Here is a 23,296-nt window from a genome sequence, read left to right as displayed (position 1 = left end):
TACATATATGTTCTTTCTTTGCTTTATTCTCTACCCGCATTCTCCTTATTTTTCCCACCTTGAAATAAATAACTAAAAGTTTTTATTCATATTAATATGATTTTTGTTATGGTCACGATTTTTTTTATATTTACACAATTAGAAAATTGGCAAATATACCAGGTAATATGTACCTAATGTTGAAACGGGGATAATTCTCTAACTTGATAATATAATCTTGATGTTTTAATTTCAGCTTTAATTATAAAAAAATCCTGATTTATATCCGTATGAAGAGAAATAACTGTTGTGTACAAGTATATCTGTTCTTTGGGAAGTGTATAAAGTGTTAACTGTAATGTTTCAGATCTGGACCACATGGTGGCAGTCTTTCACATGACTGCATTCACATATAACCACCAATGCACTCGTCAATGTGCTTTTTGGATGCCATAAAGGTAAAAATATCAATAACATGTCGATATTCCAGGGTTGACGATGTACTTCATATCTCTATAACACATTTGTACAACTTCTGGTCTCTAATAAAAAGAATTCAGTGTTAATAAACTCACCTACCCTGTTTAAAAAATGTGCAATGTTATGATTGAAGGCTTGAAAAACGACTTTGGAGCTAATCATCTGTATTCAAGTTTAATGATTACTCTGATATACAGATCCTTGTGCTCCAACATCCAGATCTTCAGACAGAGCGGGAGATTCTTCAAATGTCTCTGACGACAATAATAAATTAGTTTAAGCCATCAACTGTAAAATGTGAAATAGTGTTGGACACAAAAATGTTTGTTTGGGTCTCAAATACTCACCGATTTATCCTCTCCTAAAAACACAGCTACAATAAATACCCCCCGAAATCCCCCATTATATAACTTCACTAAAGTGCACATTGCACCAACAGTGTGCACGTGCAAGTATTTTGTTTTCTGCTAAATATTAGATTGTAAAAAAAACACAGAGGAATTCACATTGGTAGGTTGATGGTCAAATTCTAGGAAAAGTTCCTCGCTGAGAATTCAACAAAATAAAGAGAAAAAGCAGCTATGAGTGGGAATGTTGAGCCACTTGTGTTTTATGTTGAAAAGATGCTTCAATTATTTAAAAAACTAAACTTAAAATTTAAAATATTCAAACACCCTGGGACTTAGAAGACCGGTTTGGATTTTGGGATCTGATCCAATATTAGTGAGAAAACCTTCTAATAATAATAATAATAATAATTCCTTAAAGACACTTTACAAAGGTTAAAAACAGATAAAACTAATAAAAGCATATGACTAAAAAAAGTTAAGTACACACATTCACACATTAAATTATAAAATACAAATCATAATCACACATTAAAACCAGTTGTGAAGACGTTGGTTTGAATAAGCGATGAATCGATGATGCTCACTGTGAATGATGTCAGGTCAAACTCCAGCTGTGAGGAAACAGTTGTTGTTTTCTGAGCCTGATCCACTCAGATGCTCCTCTGATCAAGATGCGATGCTGCTGGTCGCTTTAATACCTCATATTATATATACATATCTATATCACTCCTGTGTATTAATGTCACAACGTTTATAAGAGAACACTTACAACACCTCCTTATTTACTTATAGTGGGCTGTTTATTATAATGTAATCAATAAGTAGGCTATGGCCATAACACAGATATATTTACTGGTTCACTTGTTGCAGTGGGTTATAATGATTACTGAAGAAAAAGAACAGTTACAGTATTATTGTACTTTACTCTTAAGGTCATAACCTTAACTCTACTTGTGTAGGATGTAGTATCCACCAGCTGATGGCGCTGCATGACCAGGGTTTCATTCCAGACATGTTGGATTTCTTTTCGCCCTAGCATGAACCTAAAAAACAACGCTGGCAACTGTTAGAGCAGGAGCACAAATCTGGCAACACTCAACCAAAACAAAAGTGGCTAATCATCTAAATCACTCACTCCCACACTCTTGAGGAGATCAATAGGCGTTAAAGAGCTGAAGTCACTTCTGAAAGGCGATAAGAGAAGAGCTGCTGTGGATTACCTGAATGACTAAAAAAGTTAAAAAGATTATCCACAAACAATCTTTAATCCTGTTTTCACTCACCACACATGATGGAAACATGTAAATCTGTATGTAATGCAGAAAGAGCAATATGACTTTGAAACAAGATCAATGTAGGCGAACATAACAACAGACTGTTTCAATGTGTTGAAAATTAAAAATGCAGTCGCCTTAAAACTATAATCGGTTATTGATCATTAATAATTGATTTGTTATGTAATTTGTGGAAGAAAAGGAAATTAAAAAAGGGGTGACCATCAATATCAATCAATAACAATACACGTGCAATACTGTTTTACTGTTTACCGATATCATACATGTGCAATATATAAGATTTTCTTCCTGCTTCTTTGGAATGTGTATCAGTGTATTTCTGTGTCTTATTTTCTTGACTACACTGAAATGAACAAAATAAACAAAAGCTTGTTATGTGTTGACCACTTTAAACGCATGTGATTGTTCTCTCTATACTTACTTTTGAATAAAACACAGAGGGACAATGATCATAATCATTTTATTACAGCAGGCCTGTGGTGCAGTGTTGTCCTATAGCCCGGTAACATCATTCATAATGTGTGTAGTAACCTTGTGGGTGTTGTGTTAACAGTGAGCACTTCATTCTGGAATCTCTTTTTAAAAAGCTATTCCAACAGGAACATGTCAGATTTTTATAAGAGAACAGAGGTGACATATCCGGAGGAGGAAAATAAAAAAGAGATGGGGGGTGGGGGCTGTCATGTATCAAGCTAGGGCCCCTACGGCTTGCAGCTATTGTGGGCCCTTTAGCCAAAATGTAGACCTACGTCACTGCTTCCGCCCTGCCACCCTCCTCCTCCTCCTCCTCACCCTCCCTCCCTCCTCCCTCCCTCCGTCCCTCCCCCGGCGTCGTTGGAGCTACTCTGCCTGCCTGCAATCCAACATGGAGTAGAGAGAGATGGGGCTCTAGCGGGGCCACCCCTCGGTAACAGCAGCAGCAGCGACAACGCGCTATTTTACGCACAACTGGCACCGGAGTCGTCGGCGAAAACATGCGCCCTAGGACTTAAAATCGGAGAGTGTGTTTGTGCGTGACACTTGTGTGTCCGTGTGTTTGGGGAGGGAGGGGGGGGGGGGCGCGAGGAGAAGAGCTGGATTCTGCGACTAAATTGTCTGTATCGGCGGCTCTGAAGGCGATGGCTTATTAAAGTTATAAGGGGAGAAATATAGGGGGCATTTTGCGATCCGGGCCCGGACTCGGTGGCACCGGAGGGGGGAAGAAAGAAAGAAATAAAAGGAGGACGGTGGGAAAGAAGACGGTCGAAGGCGAAGCCAAAGAGCCGACACTCGCACAAAGGCGCAGGGGGGATTTATGCGGAATTGGAGACAGAATCGGAGGAGCCGCGGCGAAAGAATGACGAGCGAAAAGTATGCAACCGCCGTGGTCCCCTACCTGAGGTGAAACGAGAAAATGATAGAAGAAACACACCCAAACGAGTAAGTACAAAAGATTTCCCTGCTGCTTTTCTCTCTCCCTCGCTTCTACAAGTTGCAGATGATTGTGGCAACTTGGCGGAATGTGCAGCCAAAAAAAAAAAAACTCCCCTCACAGAGCTGCTGCTTCTCCTCGTGCGTAATTTGCGCATTTGTATATTTTATTTTAATGTGATTCATTCGATGGTGTGTGTTTGTTGTGTGTGGTTGTTTTAACGCTGCTGTGGGATCAATGCGTTGACAGTGCTGCGTTAGAAGAGAGGTTTTTTTTTTCCTCGTATGGCCCCCACCTCCAGAAGGAGAGAGAGAATGAAGAGGAGTGGGAGGAGGAGGAGGGAAATAAGCGTGGGTGGATCGGAAACATTTTCTGAAAGGATCTGAGGCAGCGGCAAAGGGCGCAGGGCCTGTTGCTCCGCACCGTCCCGGAGTTACACCTTTTCTAAACACACACATGGAGAGGCCTCTCACACCTCGTGTTTGTGCCTTGTTCGCTCCCGAAAATACAGAAACAACAAGCCGACGGCGTTTACTTAACTGAGGCAACTTGGCCTGGTTGTTTGGCCACATCTGTGTGTTTGCTTCCAACCGAAGGGGGAAGTCTCACAGGATATGAGATATCCGATATGCCTCATCCGCCATCTCTTTCTCAATCGCCCTCATTTGCATAGGCTGCCGAGCTCCATTCATAAAAAAAAAAATACAGACGAAGACCTGGAAAAGACATTTACGCGTGTTTCTCTTTTTGACACGACCCGCGTTCGGTCGCGTCTGATCCGGGAGAGGATCGAGCTGGTGCGTCTGGGTGAAATGTGGTCGTTTCGGAGCCGTGCAAGGCCCACACAGACCCGCTCATGTGGTACCGACGGGCCTGGGCTTAAAATTAGCTTTACGGACAAGGAGCTGCGGATTCATGCGAGTTGCGTGTCGTGCAGGTTCCCGAGCTTTAAATACAGAGAGATTATACGAGTTCTTCAGTGTGCAGCGGAGCCTTGGGCCGCTGCGAATAAAACCCGTGCAGACGTGAGAGCAGACATGGTGGAGCGGTTTAAAAACAGCGTCAGGCTTCACGGGGCTGTGCTCTCTGTCGGCGGGGGTGGAAGGGCGAAGGGCACCGGAGAGGGGGGGGGGGGGGGGGAGGTGATTGTGCCTGGGTGGCGTGACGCCGGCTCATTCATAAAAGCCCTCTAACCTTCAGCGCGTCCCCATTCATGCCCGAGTCACCGGCCGCTGAGAGGCCGGAGCTCGGGGGGAGGGGAGGACCGTGTGTCTGGCCCGAGTCCCCGCCGACTGAGACCGACGCAGACCCGGGTTCGTGCCCCGTAGCTGCCGCCACGGAGGAGCCTGGATGTTCTAACCGACCTGGGTCCTTTTGTTTCAGACACTTCCTGTTTTCACCGCCGCTTCTGTCTGCTCTTTTCCTCCGAGTCACGTGTTCCCGAAGCTGCTGCTGCGTCAAACCCGAATTCTGAAGCGTTTCCATGGTGATAACGTGTGTTTTCTATCTATTTTGGCCACGCCCACGACATACCCGAAAAAGAAGCTGGGGGGGGGGGTGCACAATAAAGCTCATTAAGAGGCTAAATTACAGGTTTAAAACCCATTTAAATCTTTAACTATGTGTTTCTACATTATTTAAAATGTGTATGTGGAGAAACCCTCTTCACCTACTTGACAGAACATGAAGGGGAAATTATATAAAGCACCAGATAATTGGAAACACAAGCAGATGCAGAAACACGTTGCAAACACCTTCGCATTCTTGACATGTTTTTTTTTTAGCTAGCTCATTTAGCTAGCTCACGCGTCCAAGGCAAAACATGCTATTAAAGGCCTCCAGCCGATGTTTTGCTAGCACATGGAAATGCACATTTCAGCTGCTTTGGAAGAAAACATGAAGATTTTCACTGATTTCTTGACACATATTCAGTTTATAATCAATGTTAATGAGAGCTGATGCTAATACACAGAGGCTAATAAACATTAGTACCCAGACTTAAACTTCCAACAGCTATGAGCAAAATCGGTGTATTCACTTCTATTTAAGTTTTAAATACATCACTGGAATGAAGTCATCATTGTGTTATCTGCTAGCTTGTGTGCTGTGGTTTTTCTTATTTGTACTAAAAGCCTGACGATAGAAGTAAGACAGGGTCAGGAAATGAGAGACACTCCTTAAAACCCTTTGTGTCGTGTAGAAGGTGCAGCAGTGTAACTACCACCACCCACCTTTAGATTTAACCAACACGCCACAGCTCCTCACATTTTTCTTTTTACCTTATCCACATTTTATTTTTGGTCATAAATTCAGCTATTTCCATTCTGCTCCTTTCATTCTCTCATTGTGTTTCAACTCAGTTTTCAGCAGATGTGTGTTTCGCACATCTGGTTGGCCGAGCGTTTCAACCACACCGTTTTCACAGGAACAAATGGGGGGGGGGGTGTTTTCAACATATTTATATGAAAGTACACATAAATTGTGTAGTCTGGGATATAAGTGAGTAAGTAATCCCACTTAAGGGTCAACCATAGACCTTTGCATGGGTCATCGGTGCCATGCCAGTGTTGCCTGTGACTATATCCACTCTTTTGCTACGTTCATGCGTTTTCAAGCTCTTAATAAGTTTGAGAAAGCTGCGGGCTCCGTTTTGGTTTGAGAACTTTGCGGCTCACCTGTTACTGGTAACTGGGTTTTATCTGTCATGACTCGACGACCAGCGGTGAATACAAAATGCTGCTAACAGTTACTGTCGGCGACAGTTCCACCTCGTCGACGGTGCAAGAAGATATTTTTATGCTCTTACTTTCCACCATCGTTGTTCTGTGTTGGTAGTATTGTCTGTAATTAAGCAACCAACTGTAGAGAAGACAACCTGCTTCCTGTTTACACAGACGCACACGTGTGCAGTGTATGTGAATGGTTGCGTGATGTTTATCTTCAGGTGTGTTTGAATGGACGGAGGTTACTGCTGATGCAGAGCTCGTCTGAACAGAGATCCTTTTAGTTTTTAAATAAAACATTTAGAAGAATATGTGTTAGTGTGGACCGTGTCACAGGTTAGAGACTTTCATTTATGTCCTCTCGTATGATGCTCTGGAGGTTGAGGCACATGCACCAGTTTGAAGGCCTCATCTGCTGAATGGGTCAATCACATTTCATTTGTCAGTTTGCTCTCAGCAGGCAACACAATTACTGACAAACACACATCCATTCTGTTTGTGAGGCCTTTTTTTTTAAAGTATACATCCTAAATAAAGCTATATAACGCAGCCACAGTCTGAAGGATGTGCTTCTTTGTCCTTCTGAGGACATTTATTGCCTTTTATAGAAGTACAGGATCTCTCTCGCACACACACATTGACTGCAGAGTCCAAACACGAGCAGAGGATGTATCGATCTGGTGAGTGGTGCTGCAGGGTCAGCATGTGCACAGTCAGTATCGGACAGGAGATGCCCGGTGACATTCAGCTAAGGTCAACGTAGCAACGAAACATAATCCATCCCTGAACAAAGAGCACTCATCAGCCGGCACACACAGCAGTGAGGAGTTAGCAGGTCTGCATGTTCCCCCAGCAGGAGCGTTCTGTTCCTCGCACATATATTCTTCTGTGTTGGGAGCATTTGATAGTGAGACTATAATCAACCTGACAGGTGTGGACCTGCAGGACAGTGGAAAAGCTCATTGTCAAAATGATGCAAAATAAACAGAAAATATTTGAGACACTGCGGAAGAGGTTTCTCTGTTATCAATACATCATCTCTTTGGGTCAGGAAACATTTTTCTCTCTTAGGGTTGCATCTAGTTTCTTAAAACAGTAATAATCCATTGAATTCCTCTGACGTTGTTATGAAACTACATCTTTAATGTAAGTTTTTTCTTTTGTATATGTAATGGCCGATGTGTCAAAGTATTTGAAGCAGTATCCGGAGGGAAAAATGGTATTGTAATATTTCTACTATAATTTGGATAATCCATTTGATAATATGGGAAAGGAGATTCATGGAGGCTTACTCTGTGAATAACCCATTAAATAGTTTGTTTTAGGCCAGATGATCACATAACAAAATTCTAACACCGAAGAAAAAAGAGAAAACGGCACAAAGTTTAAAAAAATATATATAAAAACACGTATATAACAAGCAAACTACAAAATAGGCTGAGGCTTCTTCAATGTTTTCAGAGTTACAGTGTTGTATACATCTGGATAAATACATGCAAGTATATATATACATCTATATGATGATATATATGGAACCACAGATAATTAGGGTGACATACGCTGTTAGCAACATGTCACACACAAACATGTAATCATGCACACACACAATAATAATATAAACACACACTCCATGTCCACAGATGAACTTCCCTTTCAGACCCTTGGCATTTTTTTCTCCTTCTGTACTCCCCCTACACACACACACACACACACACACACACACACACACACACGCATCATGTGGAACAGATCCTTGTTCACAGTGTTTCCTGTGTTTTACAGAGCAGCTCATCACTGGTTGCTATCCGGAGCCTTTATATAATGGCCTGGGCTGTTTATATCTGCAGACCAAACAATGGAGCCGGATTGTTTGCCTGTTTTTTTTACTAATCTCTGCTCATCAGCTGACTGGATGACCAAGATTATAATAGCCTGAGTTTTCATTCACTTCACTCAGTGTGTTTTTCCCTTGTCACACCAATCCACTGGGATGTTTTTTTCTCCTCCAGCTCTTCAGTAAATGAACTCTGTGAACTTGTACTTCGTCAGTAGTAATACGTTCGGTTTTGTACTCAGTTTGAGGTTATCGTATAGTAAGTCTACGTATATTGTACGCTTTGTATGACTGTTATGTATACAAATACTTCTGTACTGTACATTATGTACTCGGTTGATTTAGCTGATTATCACTTTCTACATGATTTAGCTCATCTCTTACACCAGAGCCAATTTTTCCTCATCATATTAAATTAAAATTATGTAGCACACATTTGAAAGTTCATCTTGTTCAGTTTTGTCTTTGCTCACAGTATCTGAATATCTGATATTATCCCTGCATGTTACATGTCCTGGTCCTCTCTTGTCCTGGTTTGTGTTTGTTACAAAAAGAGGTTAATACTTGGGAAAACGTTTCCCCACTACCATTGCTCCATGTTTTAAATCATCACAACATGGCTACAGGCTATCAAACAGCATCAGGAAGCGTTGCAGCCCATCATGTGTAGTGGTAAATACTGTGCATCAGTATGTTTAAACAAGGGAAGCCCTGAAAGAACAGGCTTCCCAGTGTTCATTATGCAAACCATGTTCAGTTAAGTTGGTTTGGTGCCCTGGAGCCGCACTACAGGCTGCGCAATTACAACAGGAACCATTGACATCCAACAGTTCATATAAATCGAGGGATACCTGATCAAACACGCGTGGTTGACGCTGTGGTGGACATTGATCACAGAGAGTATTGGAAAGCCCCTCATCGCTTACATTTGACCCGGCGCACTAAGTCTTACACAGTGTAAGAGGATACAAGGCATTACAGTGGGACTTGTTTGGCTTTTCACTCAACTGTAAGAGGTTTAGAACCAATCAGCTTATTTTCTGTTTGGTTTCCACCTCAGCAGAGATGCAGGGGCGGCAGAGTCACCTTAAACACGATGGATATCACGTTGGGGATGCAACACAATTAGGATCTGAACATTTTTGTACTAACTAACATATCACAGTCATTTTAGATCCATGATTAATTAGACTTGATTCACTTTACTGTAACTTTTTAATTACTTGAGATTTAAGGGAAAAGTCTCTGCTCCACAATTCATTTACTGCAGTGACACTGTTTTGATTTGACAGGTTTCATGGGACTTCTTTTACCATGAAACCTTGGTGTAAAAAACATTTTCATGTAGAATGTGTAAATACACAAATCCATTATGTAATACTGATGACTGAAAAGTCTTACGATGTGTCCCCAATGAAGTGCTCCAGTTGGTAAACTTACTTGTAGTACAATGTGTACACAATATACTCACCGGGGTAGTGCATGTATTGGGACAAGGTGTTGTCTTAAATCAAATACGGCTGCAACATGAGACAAAGCCACTGTTGCCTAACAAAATATCTCTCGGTTTCTTTACTCATTTGACTGAAATGTTTGTGTTTCAACAGTTTAACGTGATGTTGATTGAGGGAATTATGCAACCATCTCTGCAAATGTGAAAATTCACAGGTTGTCCCTTCCTTTCCACGTAGCCAAGATAGCAATGGTATATCGGTATAAAAATTATAATAAACTGTATGTTGCCAAAATAATCAATACTTAAAATATCAATAAAATGATGGAAGTACGTAACTCGATGGGTCTCGAGTTCAAGGTCAAGTTTTTACTGCAGAGCACAAAATGCAGACTAACAACAGGTTTGCTACACTTCTGCCACCGTAGAGATCTGCAAATCTACAGTACGTGCAAATGTCCGACCGAGAAAACTTCCCCTAAACACTATCCACCAGGGCAATGCAGATGCATCCTGGGATCAGCACTGCCGATGACGTTGCAGCCACACCATTGTGAGGGTGCGGACACATGGGCTGTGGAGATTTACACATATTTACACAGAGATATTAGATTAAAAGTTAGGAGATAATCCAGAATGTTTTTGAGCAGCTGGTGTTTGCACTTAAGTGGTTGTTTGATAATATATATGAATTTACATTTTGTGTATTTTCCCAGTATGAGATGTGTCAGAAGAGAAACCAACAAACTAACCAAGGCTGAAATTGTGTAAGGCACCTCAAGTCACTTCCTGATCTCTATTGACAGGACATGTGCTGTGTGTGTGTGTGGAGTTCCAGGGAGAGGCGGTGTGCAGTGTGTGTGTGTGAGAGTGTGTGTGTGTTTGTGTGGTTTTGTTGATCAGGCAGAGGTGTGGCCACTCATTCCTTATCAGAGGAAGTATAGCCGCCCTTATCACACATGGCTGGGCTGCCCTCACTGACCCTTGAGCTGGATTCCAGACCTGATATCCAGACGCTTCCCAGCCCCCATTACTGTTTTATTGCAATATTGTTACACACACACACACACACACACACTCACCACATCAGGTGTTTGCAGGATCCAGTTAATCTGTTCATACTGTTCAAACTATTTGTTTCAGCTACAGTTCTGTGGTGTTTTTTCTATTTTTTTTTTTTTGTAGACAGAAAATCAATGTTGACATGGCTCACAGGCAAACTAAACGAACAGATGGAACTTAAGAGTTCATTGATGGAGCACTAATGTGGCTTGGCAGCGACTCTACAGGTGTGTGTGCTCCACCCACACCTCATTTCCTGATCATGACACAGACTTGTTTGCATTGAGTGTGGTGAGGCATAGAAATAAAAAGCACAGTCCGACCTATACAGATTTATGTGGGCAGATATTAGGGCGTAAAAAAAAAATAGATTAGATACAAAAAAAATTGGCCAATATACATTTTTTGTGTAATGATTCCTTGTAATTAATGTAATTAAAATTTCGCTGTTTAACCATTATAGATATAGACATTTTAGCTAATGTGACATGTTCCAATGTACAGTAGCTTTTTCCTTGTAGTGACATTCAAGGTAAATAAATACCTGAGAAAAACGTAAATTTCCCTTCTCCTATAATCTATAATCTTCTGTTAAAGCAACTTTATATCAAAATGTCAGTTTCACAAAACAAAACTCTGTTTTTGAAGTACGTTATCACAAAAGATGAAGCCACAGTTATTTATCACTTTTATCAAAAGTCTTTGAGCTCAGGAAGTGGCGGAGAACAAAGCAGAGCGACAAGGAAAGTGAGTATGAGTCATAACGAAGGCTAAGTCTGCTCTCATGGCTGTCGGATGTGTAACGAGATAAATTTGCTGACACACTGGCCTTAACAAGGTTGTTATGCATCAGTGTTATGATAATAGCTTGTTTCCGCTGCCCCCATGATGATGCAGATACAGTTTTATAATCTAGAGTGAAATGAAAATAGAGGCTGCAGTAAGCTCAAAGGATCTGAGGGTACGTTCTCATACCAGTCTGTTGAACACAAATTTATAAGCTCCCAGGTCTCAGTGGGAGGAAGCGTTTGAATCAGACACGTGGATTAAAGATGTAAAACAGGTAATAGTAAATTGTTGGCCGGTAACCACAGTTTATTGCCTCTCTTGACGAGCAGGGGCCAGACACACCCTGGTCCTTCACCTGCTGGTTATAAACAGGTCATATTAAATTAGAAGAGGATGTGATACATGAATTTCCTTATCAGTGAGGTGTTGAGTTTCCCAATCTTTCTTTGAAACTGAGTCATCATTTCGCTTCAGAAGCAGCTTTACACCCTCGTCCAACCAAAGAAGAAACTTTGAAACATGGCTTTCAGTCTGAACCACGCTACGAGTTTGAGCACCTGATCATTTGAAATCCCTTTTTTTGAAAAAATATTAGTCAACCGTAATGTTTGTGTATAAAATTAAAGATTGTGCAAGTGAATTATAAATAGAGCATAAACCGCCTTTTCTCAAAATAGGCGTCCCAGTCCCCTTTTTAGCATCAGTACCTCATGCAACATTCGTTTAGACAGAATTAGATTCGCAGTTCCCAAACGTACTGTATGTGTGTGTGTGTGTCTGTGTGTATTTATGCCAGAATGTGCGGTCACTCCCAAGTGTATTAAAGTAGCTTGTTGCTGCTGGTTGTGGCCGTCTGTGTGTTCCAGCCACAGATTACAGGGCCTGTCGGCAGACGAGCTTCTAAACATGGGTCACAAGACAGCCTGAAATGTGACAAGTTCATCTCAGAGAGCTGATAGCCGGTGTTGTGTATCTTAAAGCACGTGTGTGTGTAGTTCGGAATTTGGTGTTATTTCTGTGTGGGCAGCCTGGATGCGTGGTTTTGAACGTGAATGTTTCCAATGCATGTTTTGAGTCATGTTGAACCGCTGTGGTGCTTTGATGTAAAACCTTCACTGGAGATTTTGAAACTAGTTGTGTTTCAGAAATAACCTCATGGTAGATTAAAAACAAAATAACTTTCTTCGTAAAGAATCTTTCCTACAAGAAATGCAGCTCAAAATAGATTATATTCACCTGCACGCAACCTATGACATTTTTTTATTGCTCTGCTTAAGATTCAGCAAAACTCTGCAAAAGATAATCTTTGCTTTCAGTTTGAGGAAAATGTATTTGCATACCTAGCACATTAGTCATTCAGATGAATTAGTTAGCACATAACTAGGTCAAGTCTCCTCTTTATATCTCTTTTAATTTCTTTAACTCCAGTAAATGTACCAGTAACATCTTACAGTGAGGGAGCTCATCTTTCCTCTCACCAGTAGCTGTACATTCAAACTCTGCCATTCAGGTTTTCCACGTGACTGAGGAGACTCTTTACCTCCTTTTATTGTGGTTTGGCACAACTAAGAAAACCATCGTCTTCCTGTGAACTCCAGTCTGACAACATTTTTACTCATCCAGTTATTTTTTTTAGGTCTTTTATACGTCTGCATTTTATCATATATGTTCAGAAACGCAGGCTCGTGTCTTTAAACACAGAGAGCCTTTAAAATCTGAATGGAAAAGAATGATTGTGTGTGTGTGTGTGTGTGTGTGTGTGTGTGTGTGTACATGTCAGTGTGTGTGTGTGTGTGTGTGTGTTTAAGCGAACAGCACAAATCTTGTGGGTTAACCTGTGGTTCTTTTCTGTACGGACTGTTTGTCTGCCGTCACCCAGTCAGTCTGTCATTCAGTCAGTTTTATGAATGTGTGTGGGCAGGAGCTGGGGAACCGGTTCTGCCACCTCAGTGTGTGTGTGTGTGTGTGTGTGAGCGTGTGTGTGCGTACATGAAATCCTTTGGACTGTCTGTAAGCTAATTATATAACAACACCTCTCCCATTCACTCCCACTCTGCCTGCCTCCCTCCTCTCTCTTTCTATGTTCCTCTTTCTCTTTTCATCACACACACACACACACACACACACACACACACACACACACACACACACACACACACACACACACACACACACAGTTACATCCTGTTGTTGTCAGGTCAGTCACTGTGTCCCTGTGGGGACGGCTGCTGTCATGCTAATGCCTGAGAAAGTCTCGTGTCCTGCCTCCATTGTTCCGTCTCATCTTAAAGACACTGAAGACTCAGTTGACTGCAGAGGGAGTTTTTGTCATGTATTGTTTTGTTATGTTATATAGACTGAACTGTTCTCTGATAGTATGTATAAGATGTCGCAGCTGTGATCCACTGTTTCTTACAGTAGTCCTGCAAATCATCAGAATTTCCTTTGTCATTCCATCTGTTCATTACATTTTCGTGTTAAAGTGATTAAAATGTAAGAATAGACCAAATGAGAGTGGGTTTGTTTAGGCTGATACTGACTGATATATTTTCTATGAGTAAATAAAGCTTGGTAATAGTACATTGAACACACTGACAGATTAAATACCCACTCTCTGGTGGACAAACAGTAGAGTGGTGACATTGGTTCGAACCGTGATTCTTGTTAATAAACATAAATATTGACACCAGTATATCTGCACCAAGTTAATATAGATGATTATTGATCAGGCTCTTATAATTAGAAAGGACTGACCATTATCATTTCTCAGATAGTAAAGTACAACTTTAAATTCTTCGTTTTGTACAATCAAAGGTCCAAACTGCGTGACATATTGCAACAGATCAACAAGTTGGAGTGCGGTTCCACCGGGCAGCTGCCAGGCGTGAATGAGCGAAAGAGAGTTAACTACCCTGAACGAGTGAGGATTTATAAAATCTGGAGGCACATGCAACAGAAGAACAAAAGATGGATCCGGATCCGCAAAAACAAAATGTACTGGGTACTTTCCTGACACATACCACATCCCTTCATTAAGTCCGGCCTGTAGTTTTTTCAGACAGACTGACAAACAAACACAGAGGAAACGTCACCTCCTCAGCTGAGGTAACTGCATCTCTGACAGGAATCAAACAGGGATGTTGTGATTACATGTAACCAGCAGGTCACCCAACGCCCTACTTTCTGCATAATCACAGGGTTACCTCAGGGAAGGCTGAGGTGGTCACACATGTAGGGAGTGAGTCATCTCGTCTAATTTAGTAGACGATGGTTTAAACAGCAGCCACGTTTATTAAATACATGTAATTTACTATTTTAAATAGAAATTCTATTCTGGTTAATGCCTCATGTTTTTCAAAATCATTTTCATGTTTCTATGTCAGTGAGGTGGCCCGGCCGCCTGTGCTATAAAACACAACAGGAAACCCTGAATCAGTTATCAGAATTAGTCATTGATTAATCTCCTTCTGGTCAAGCTATTGATTAACCAAAGCATCATCTCATGTTGAAATTCTTCCCTCACGGAGGTTTTTTAACAACCGGAGAAGAGAAAACAACACAAAGCTTCATTTACATTAAAAAAACTGGTGTGTTCGTGCTGACTCGTCCCGGTGCGACACCTCCCACCTCGGCACAGCGAGCAGCGGGCAGAGTCGTGACTTGAGACGCCCTCAAACATTCTGCCCGTGTGTGAATCCAGCTCTATAATAAACTGCTGTGGCATTAACACAACCCTCAGACTTCTGTCGGAGAAATTAAAGCTAAAGTTTGAGTTCACTGGAAGTTGAAGGCAGAATGAAACGGTAGCTTATCCTTTAATACTCGTTTGCTTTTCACACATTCGTCAAACCACATTTGTTCTTACAAAATGTCGGTATCAACATCGAGAATTGACACCACAGAGCGACATTATCTCACTCAGTTATTTCTGTTTGTTTGTTCTGTTAAACTGTGGAAGGAAGTGGTTGCCTCTCTGTATCTTACCTAATACAAGTCGAACTGTAAAAAAAAGAAAGAAGAATCTGGTAAAGACCTTAGATCCTGGATGTGTTTTTAATATCACTTCAGTTCTTCTGTAAGTTTAACTACAGATTTGATGTGACTGTTTGCATGCAGTCAAAGCTGGTGGTGCAAAATGGCAATTTTCTGCAACCATACAAGATTGTTCTGCTCTTGAATGATGATTGATGTCCCCTGTGTCTTTTGTCAGTGGTTTCATAAGTGATAGAAGATGGTTGATTCTAAGAATTCTCAAGTTGAGTTTCGTGGAAATGATATCCAACTTGATTTGTTGCAAATAATGTAAGGGAAATTCTGCTTGTGGCTCTTCAGATACATTTTGGTTTCACTAGTCATGTGACTGAGTTTCCTCTTTGACCACAGCTTCAAAATACAAACTGTGAGATCACATTTTCTCTTTTAAACAAGCGTAGAAATGAATTACATATTTTTTTTTAAATATTCAGGTATTCTAATATATTCTCTCTGTCTTTATCCAGTGACAGCTACATCGTGCGTGTGAAAGCGGTGGTGATGACGCGGGACGACTCGAGTGGCGGCTGGCTGGCCCAGGACGGGGGAGCTCTGAGCAGGGTGGGGGTGTGCCGCCTCCTGCCGCAGGAGTTGGCCCCCGTGCCGGCCTCCAGCAGCTCCCAGTTCCTCATCCGTGGTGAGCGGCTACGGGACAAACAGGTAAAACACACAACAAACACAGCTCATTTTAGAGGTGGAAGATGTGTCTTGTGTTAAGACGATATGTGTCGAACAAACAGGTTATCCTGGACTGTCCGCTGAGGAAGGATCTGGTGTACACCATAGCAACGCCCACATTTCATCATTGGAAGGTGGAGGACAGGAAGTGCGGCCTGTCCTTCCAGGGTCCAGCCGACGCCAGGGCTTTCGACAGGGGGGTGCGGAAAGCCATCGAGGACCTGGCAGAAGGTGCGCTGGCCTGAAGTCCAACTGTCTGTAGAAAAAGATGAACATGATGTCACAGATCTGTCAGGGATGGCAAAGTCTTAGCGGAGCAGACGAGAGACATATGGGACATATAAGACAGTGTCAGGATGTCTGAGCTGTGACTAGAACATTGTCCACGTCCTTCACAGTGTTCCACTCATGTTAAAGAAGTTTCACATGAAGAGGTGCAGCATGTTGTGCATGAAGAGAACACCTAAATAATTAATAAATAAGATCAGGACAGAGACGTTAGAGGTTTTATAAAAGTTACAGGTGTAATTAAAGTTTTAATATTAACAGACGTTTATTCCACTTGAGATATGATGGTACGAACACCCAGATATTCCTGGATCACTGTATAACCTCTGGGACTGGTGCTGCTCTTCTCTGTCAGTGGACGAGCTTGAAAACATAGACTAAAGTGTTTCTCCCGTTCTCCTCCACAGGCTCCACCACTTCCTCTACAGCACTCCAGAACGAGGGCGAGCTGGGTGATGACGACGTCTTCACCGTAAGCAAATTCTCCCCCAACCACGACTTCTTCTCTAAAAATCTGTGCACAGCAGAATTGAAAAAATTGTCTAAGCCCTGTGATATACCAACGCCAAGACAGACAAAAGTAAAAAATAAACCGTGCTTAATTTCTGCAGCGGTGCGATGTGACGTCATCTGCTAAGCTGCTGTGTCGGCCACTCATATCATCCAGGTGCACATTCCCGGTCCGCTCCTCTGCAGCATGCACAGAGTATCTCCACAGTTTACTGTTGAGACAATGTTGATGCAGTCGCAGCTATGATAAGTTGTAAAATCCTGTGAGTGAGTCTCACACGCTGTTGTGCAGTTCTGGTGTCTGATAATCCTTTAAACACATAAATACATTACTGCAGCTGGACGTCCCGGATCAGATTTCATCTACCTTAACCGACCAACGCTGATGAACGCTGACTGCTGCAGTCGCCTCTTGTGTGGTTAGACCGAGGCCCAGTTTATACGAGTACTTGTTCGACACGTCCAATCTGCATCAGTAAAATGGAGGTTCCAGGCCCCGGGAGTGAGCTGTGGTTCCACTTCACACTGAACAACTAATCAGTCAAAGTCCCCAGAGTCCTCTACGTCCAGCACATCTCAAAACTGACCTCATTTCATCCACTTAGCAGAAAGTATTTCAGCTCGGGACCCACTTCCTGTCACATATACCTGCCACAGCGCGTGAAGTGTGTGTTGTTTGTGTGTCGGGGCCTCCCTACCTTAAGTTAGCATGGACGCTCCCCTCCCCCCACTCTGTAACGTGACACCAGGAACAGCAGGCAGGGTCACAAGGTCACTTCCTGTATTCCACCACCTCCCTCTCTCCTGGTGACCCTCACCACACACACACACACACACACACACACACACACACACACACACACACACACACACACACACACACACACACACACACACACTCACTCACCCTCTCCACTCTCCTAGTTGAGAAAGAGAGCAGCCACCAAACTAGCAGCTGTTTCCCAGCTTAGTGCAGGGCCGGTGATTTATGAGAGGAAGTGCCTCATGGTTCATCTTTGACTTGAGCTGTCTGTAAGGGCCAAGACTAATAGGTGCTCTGCTGGGAGTGTACAGCCACCACAGAGACGCATAAAAACACATGAGGAGGGGCGGAGGAGAGAGGGGCTTCAGGCCCCGTCGGTGGAGGGAGGGGGGGGGGGCAATCACTGAAATGGAGCATCAGGTTTTCAGGAAAGTTGAAACTTTCAGTTCAACAAATCCCAGGAAATGTGTGTTGCTCACAAAGCTGCCACATTCACCCCGGATCAGACTCAACTGCTATTCTCCTTCCCGGATAAATATCTACAGAAGCTCATGATAAAAAAAAAAAGGTTTGAAATTTACATATTTTAGGAGGTGACACTGTTGCACACATTTGACCATTCGTTAATCTCAGCTGGGTTTTTTTGGTTCCTGTCCAATCCACTAACATGGAGGAGTCATGGTTTATGACCTCTACTGCAGCCAGCCACCAGGTGGCAATGAAGATATTTTGGTTTCACTTTTAAGGAGCTCCCATGTCGTCCATCTTTATAACATTATATGTTTGACAAAGCCCAGTGGGAAGAACGATTTATAGCAAATGTGTTGCATTAGCCTCTAAAGCTAACAGTGAACTTGTATTGAATAAAATACAGTCACGGGTTAAGAACCGTTTTGGGTTCATTTCCTGAATATAGGCATTTATAGTTATTGACTGAATATGGATTTTTGGTGGAATACGTCCATTTTGTCTTTGTGTTGGCAGTTCTGCTGTCTTGTTCCATCTGATGGTGACAATCTGTCATGTGGTTCTTGATTTTGGGGAAAACAAAGAAGAAATTGAGATCTTGACAAAATATCTTGAGCTGCACCACTTTGATGAAACACAGGTTAATCACTTTGTTACATGGATGCATTCAGTTCTGCTTGTGTTTCAAAGACCTTTCCTAAAGTTAGCGATAGTCTGCACGGCTGGCCGCCATGGACAGAGGGACATGCTGCAGGAGATTTACAGCCTTTGGGGGGATCGGGGGAGGATGGCGGGAGGGAGGACAGCTAGGATGGACATACTTCCCTAAATTATTCCTCGTTCGCCAAACCTAAACTTAACCCAACCCTTCCTCTGTCCCTCCCTCCAGCACGTCTCCTCTCTCTGCCTCTATTTTGGCTCATTCACTACCGGGGGAGTGAAAGCTATTGAAGCAATTCTGGGCTCATCCCAGGGGAGCGAGATGGGCCTGTTGAAGGATGAATCCTCCCGAGCTTTCAGTCGGGACATGTTTTGTGTCAGAAAATAACTTGAAATGCCCTCTGTCCAGCCTCGGGCCAAAATTTATAGAGAGGATCTCCAGAAATATAAACTCTTCCCCCTCAACTCCTCTCTGTCCCTGAGTCCTCGTGCAGTTTGAGCTCGCAGCAGAAAGTCTGGTCTGTGTTTTGAATTAGTTGCAGTCGTGGAGGCCAGAGTCGGACTGGTTTTAAACCGTATCGGCTCCTCCTCCCGGTAATGTCTTCTCCAGGGGGGTGGGGCCAGGAGCCGAGGCAGCATTTTATGTTATTTTTGGCCGGCTGCTCTGAGGGCTTTGTAAGAAAGCTGGGGGAAATTCTCAGCATGGTGGTTTCCATGTGGGGAGTAGGATATAATAGGGATAGCTTCAGGAGACAGACAGACACACACCAGATCTGGGTCATATAACTCTGGCAAATAATTCATAGCATGAGGTTAAGGCTTGTTGGAGCGTCAGATATTTGCATGTGCGGTGAAGATGTTGTCGTTGTCTCAAGATTTCGAGGGGCGAAGCCTCACCTGACGTTGACCGGTGTTTACGCTACGAGAAAAAGCATCAGGATCGATCGTATGAAGAACTTTTGCAAAGCAATTAGTAGAAGATGATCATATAACTCACTCAACCATTTTTAGTTATGCTTTGACCCCTGACTGTTTGTTTACTGGTTCTTCAGCAGGATTATGATAAAAACTAAAGCCATGTGTGTAGTTTGGTGCAGCCTGGTTGAATTTGATGGGACTATTGAGCCTTGTTATGAAGATTGTTCCGTTAGATCACATTTATTTCGGCAGATTATTTTACTCCTAAATTACTAAGGCCTTTTAGGGATGCCGGTAATGGTTGGTCGGCTGGTGGGTCTGTTGGTCTATTGGTTGGTTGGTCGGTCCGTCAGTAAGTTGGTTCTTTGGGTGGCTGGTCAGTTGGTTGGTCAGTTGGTTAATCGGGCCGTCTGGTGGATAGTTGGTCTGCCACTTTTCTCCAGACCGAAACATCTCATCATTCACAAATGAACCCCTGACACTTTCTGTCGGCCCACTATGAGGTGTCTGTTCTCTGAATGTTGAATGGATCGCTACAAAATGTGGGTCAGACACTTAATTGTAATAAATGAAAGTGGAAACCATTAACAACCTTATCTGCTCTACCACCCGAGGCCACTTGCTTTTGTCTGGGGACATTCAAATACCTGGAATTAGGTTTCTTTTCTGTTTTATGCCCGACAGGTGGAATTGTTTGTGGTATTTTTTTTTCTTTGTGAAATGAAACACCTGCACCATTTTGGTGTCTCAAACTCACATTTCCAAGATGACACGAAGAGACAGGAGACGTCCCAACCTGCCTATCAGATGCCACACCCCCCAGTGTGCCTGTCGGAAATCTGTCCATCTGAGCGGCCCGACTGTCTAGTGTCTGGCCACGGTTTGAGTTGGAGAGGAGCCCTCGCAGCCTTTAATGGAAGGGGGGGGGGGGCAGGATACTATTCACACATCCACGCACACACACACACACACACACACACAGGATAGGTGGAATGTGTAGAAAGTGAGATTGAGGGGAAGAGGACAGGTTGCTGGGGGGAATAAAGGGAGAAGACTCAGGGGAGAGGCCAAAAAAAGGTTGTACTGGGAGAACAGACAGAAACATCAGCATGAATCCGTCTGTGGTTATCGTCTGTTTCTCCTTCAGCACTGAATGGATTTAATAGGTGAAGTTGCCATTTGCTCTTGTTCCATCTCCTCTAATGTGAAGATTAACAGTTGTCTCTTATATTTCATTAATACAATCGAACACAACACTCAGTAAATCCTTCATGAAGGTCACAATGTTCAGTGATGTTGAAGCCGTTATAGATAGTCTGTTAACTGATATTGTGATATTAGTTGGATCCACCCCATCGGTGCGAGGAGACTACATATCGCTGCAGGGTCAGATGAGGTCCATCACAGTTTCAAACACAGCAAACAATAAATACTTCATTTATTTGATAATCAGCTTTTTGAAAAAACGTGTAATTTAAGTTCAGGGTCAGGTGGTTTCCACGTTTCGTGAGTGTTGCTGATGTTTTATGGCAGATGTTGTTTTTTTTAAAAGTTAAACTCACACAATGATCCAAATGTGGCTCAAGTGGCTTGAAAAACAGAACTCGCGCTTCCTGTTTTCCCGATCACAGCCGCGCTGATGCTTCCTGTTTTTGTTTGTCCAATCATGGCGTCGTCTCGCAGTAACTGTTTGTTTGGTGAATCCAATCAGAAAGCGGCGCTCAGCCTGCATCCTGTGTTTGTTTGTCTCCCTCCACAGAACACCACAGACAGCTCATCCAATTCCTCCCAGAAACTGGAGAGCTCTCTGCATCCGCTCGAGTCCTCGCCCCTTCCGCAGAGACACAAGTGCGTGATGGGACATCGCCACGACCTCCATGACCCCTACCGGCTCTCAGACCACTACTTCTTGGACCAGGTGAGACAAAATAAATCTAATACACAGCTGCACAGAGAGTAGAGGACCAGGCACTCCCTCCAAAATGAGTCCAAACCTTGGAAAAATACACTTTTGTTCATCATTTTATTTACACTGAACATTTTTCTGAGACGACCGTCATGTTTAACATTCTGAGATGTTGTTGACAGCTCAACTCCCAGCTGCGTTAAAGTTTCTTTCTGTTTTCTCCTCAGCCCTTGTCCCGGCTTCCCCGCCACGTCACTTTCCAGGAGGACGATGAAATCGTCCGTATCAACCCTCGGGAGCGCAGCTGGGAGCGAACCACAGAGCGTCTCCATGGACGCCAGTCAGACCGGCCCTGGCTTAGGGGCTATGAGGACTACCGCCACGCCACCGTGCGTGACAAGTTCATCCAAATGGACGACTCTGAGTCCTACGTCCACTTTGCCAAGACTGAGTCGCAGAAGCATGACTACACCTACCCTCTGGCACCGGCCCTGTCGCCGTCAGACTCTGACCCCGCACTCGGACCCTTGACCAATAAGGGCCATGGTGGCTCATATCGCCACGGCTTCTCCTCTGTTGTCTCCACCCAGCCCCGCTCTTTCCTCCCGAGCTTGTCCCCATCCAATGGCGGGAAGGGTCGGAAAGAGGATGGGATGGAGCGTGCACAGTGCGAGCACTGCGGTGAGGGGTTTTACATGTCCGACAACCGAAGAGGGCGGTGCCAGGATGCTCCGGACCCCGTGCGGGGGTGCATCCGGCGGGTCAGCTGCATGTGGCTGGCAGACACCATGCTCTACCACTGCATGTCCGACCCAGAGGGGGACTACTCAGACCCCTGTTCCTGTGACGGAGGCGAGGGCGGAGGGGGAGGCCGATTCGGTACACGCTGGTTAGCCCTGCTTGGCTTGTCTCTGGTGGCGCCCTGTCTCTGCCTCTATCCGCCTCTCCATGCTTGCCACCGGGCGGGGCTCACGTGCGGGTGCTGCGGAGGCCGACACAAGGCCCTAAGCTGAGCTGCTGCACTTGGAAACCTCTCGGAGGAAGCGACGAAAATCTAAACCCAACGCAAGCACAGGGAAAGGGAAGGATGGGAAATACACAGAGAGGACAAGTGGTCATGGCTGCTCGCTCTCTTGCCTTGGTTTCTCTGGGTTTCTCTACAAATTCCAGACACTGAAATAAGCCAAAAAAAAAAAACTATTGGTGCATTTTCTATACGGCCTGGGAAGATAAGCTCCCCCTTACGGCAGACAGTTCTCTCACCTCTTCACGTGGCCATTTCATGCTCTGTTTCTAGTGAGAGAGCACTCTTTTTCAGGGGGCCTTTTTTTTATAGCTGACCTATATGTCATGTATCACATATGCAGGTACTTTATACTTTGTACACTGACTCGGCGTCAAAGAACTTGAAATGTTTCTTCTTTATTTCTTTCTCTTCTTTAATGTACGCGTGGCCATTTTGTTTATATTCTATTCCAATATCAGGCCCGCTCAGCCCAACTCCAGCTACCAGAGAAATCAGACACTACACCTCTTTACGTGTGTGCGACTGTGTGTGTGTGTGTGTGTCTGTGTGAGTGTGTGGATAGTGTATACGCATGCTTACGATGTGTGCCGTGGCCTTTTGTTGTTTGTACTGCAGCTTATAGTGAAGCTCATGTAGTCCACATAGCACTCCGCCATTGACATCCTCTTTG

The 23,296-nt window shown here is 43.5% G+C and overlaps 1 protein-coding gene across 1 annotated transcript; it reads left to right on the top strand.

Moving 5' to 3' along the window:
• The first annotated feature begins 3,158 nt into the window (after positions 1-3,158).
• LOC109631415 (sprouty-related, EVH1 domain-containing protein 2) lies at positions 3,159-22,983 on the top strand. The gene is made up of 6 exons (XM_069538927.1): positions 3,159-3,523; positions 15,876-16,068; positions 16,149-16,317; positions 16,782-16,846; positions 21,453-21,611; positions 21,827-22,983. Exons 1-6 carry the CDS (start codon positions 3,498-3,500, stop codon positions 22,610-22,612), a joined length of 1,398 nt encoding a protein of 465 aa, XP_069395028.1. The 5' UTR covers positions 3,159-3,497; the 3' UTR covers positions 22,613-22,983.
• Positions 22,984-23,296: the final 313 nt, after the last annotated feature.

Source organism: Paralichthys olivaceus, chromosome 14 (assembly GCF_024713975.1).
Source record: "Paralichthys olivaceus isolate ysfri-2021 chromosome 14, ASM2471397v2, whole genome shotgun sequence".
Classification (NCBI taxonomy): Eukaryota; Metazoa; Chordata; class Actinopteri; order Pleuronectiformes; family Paralichthyidae; genus Paralichthys; species Paralichthys olivaceus.
Note: the sequence above shows the minus strand (reverse complement) of the source record. Positions and strands in the feature narration are given on the sequence as shown.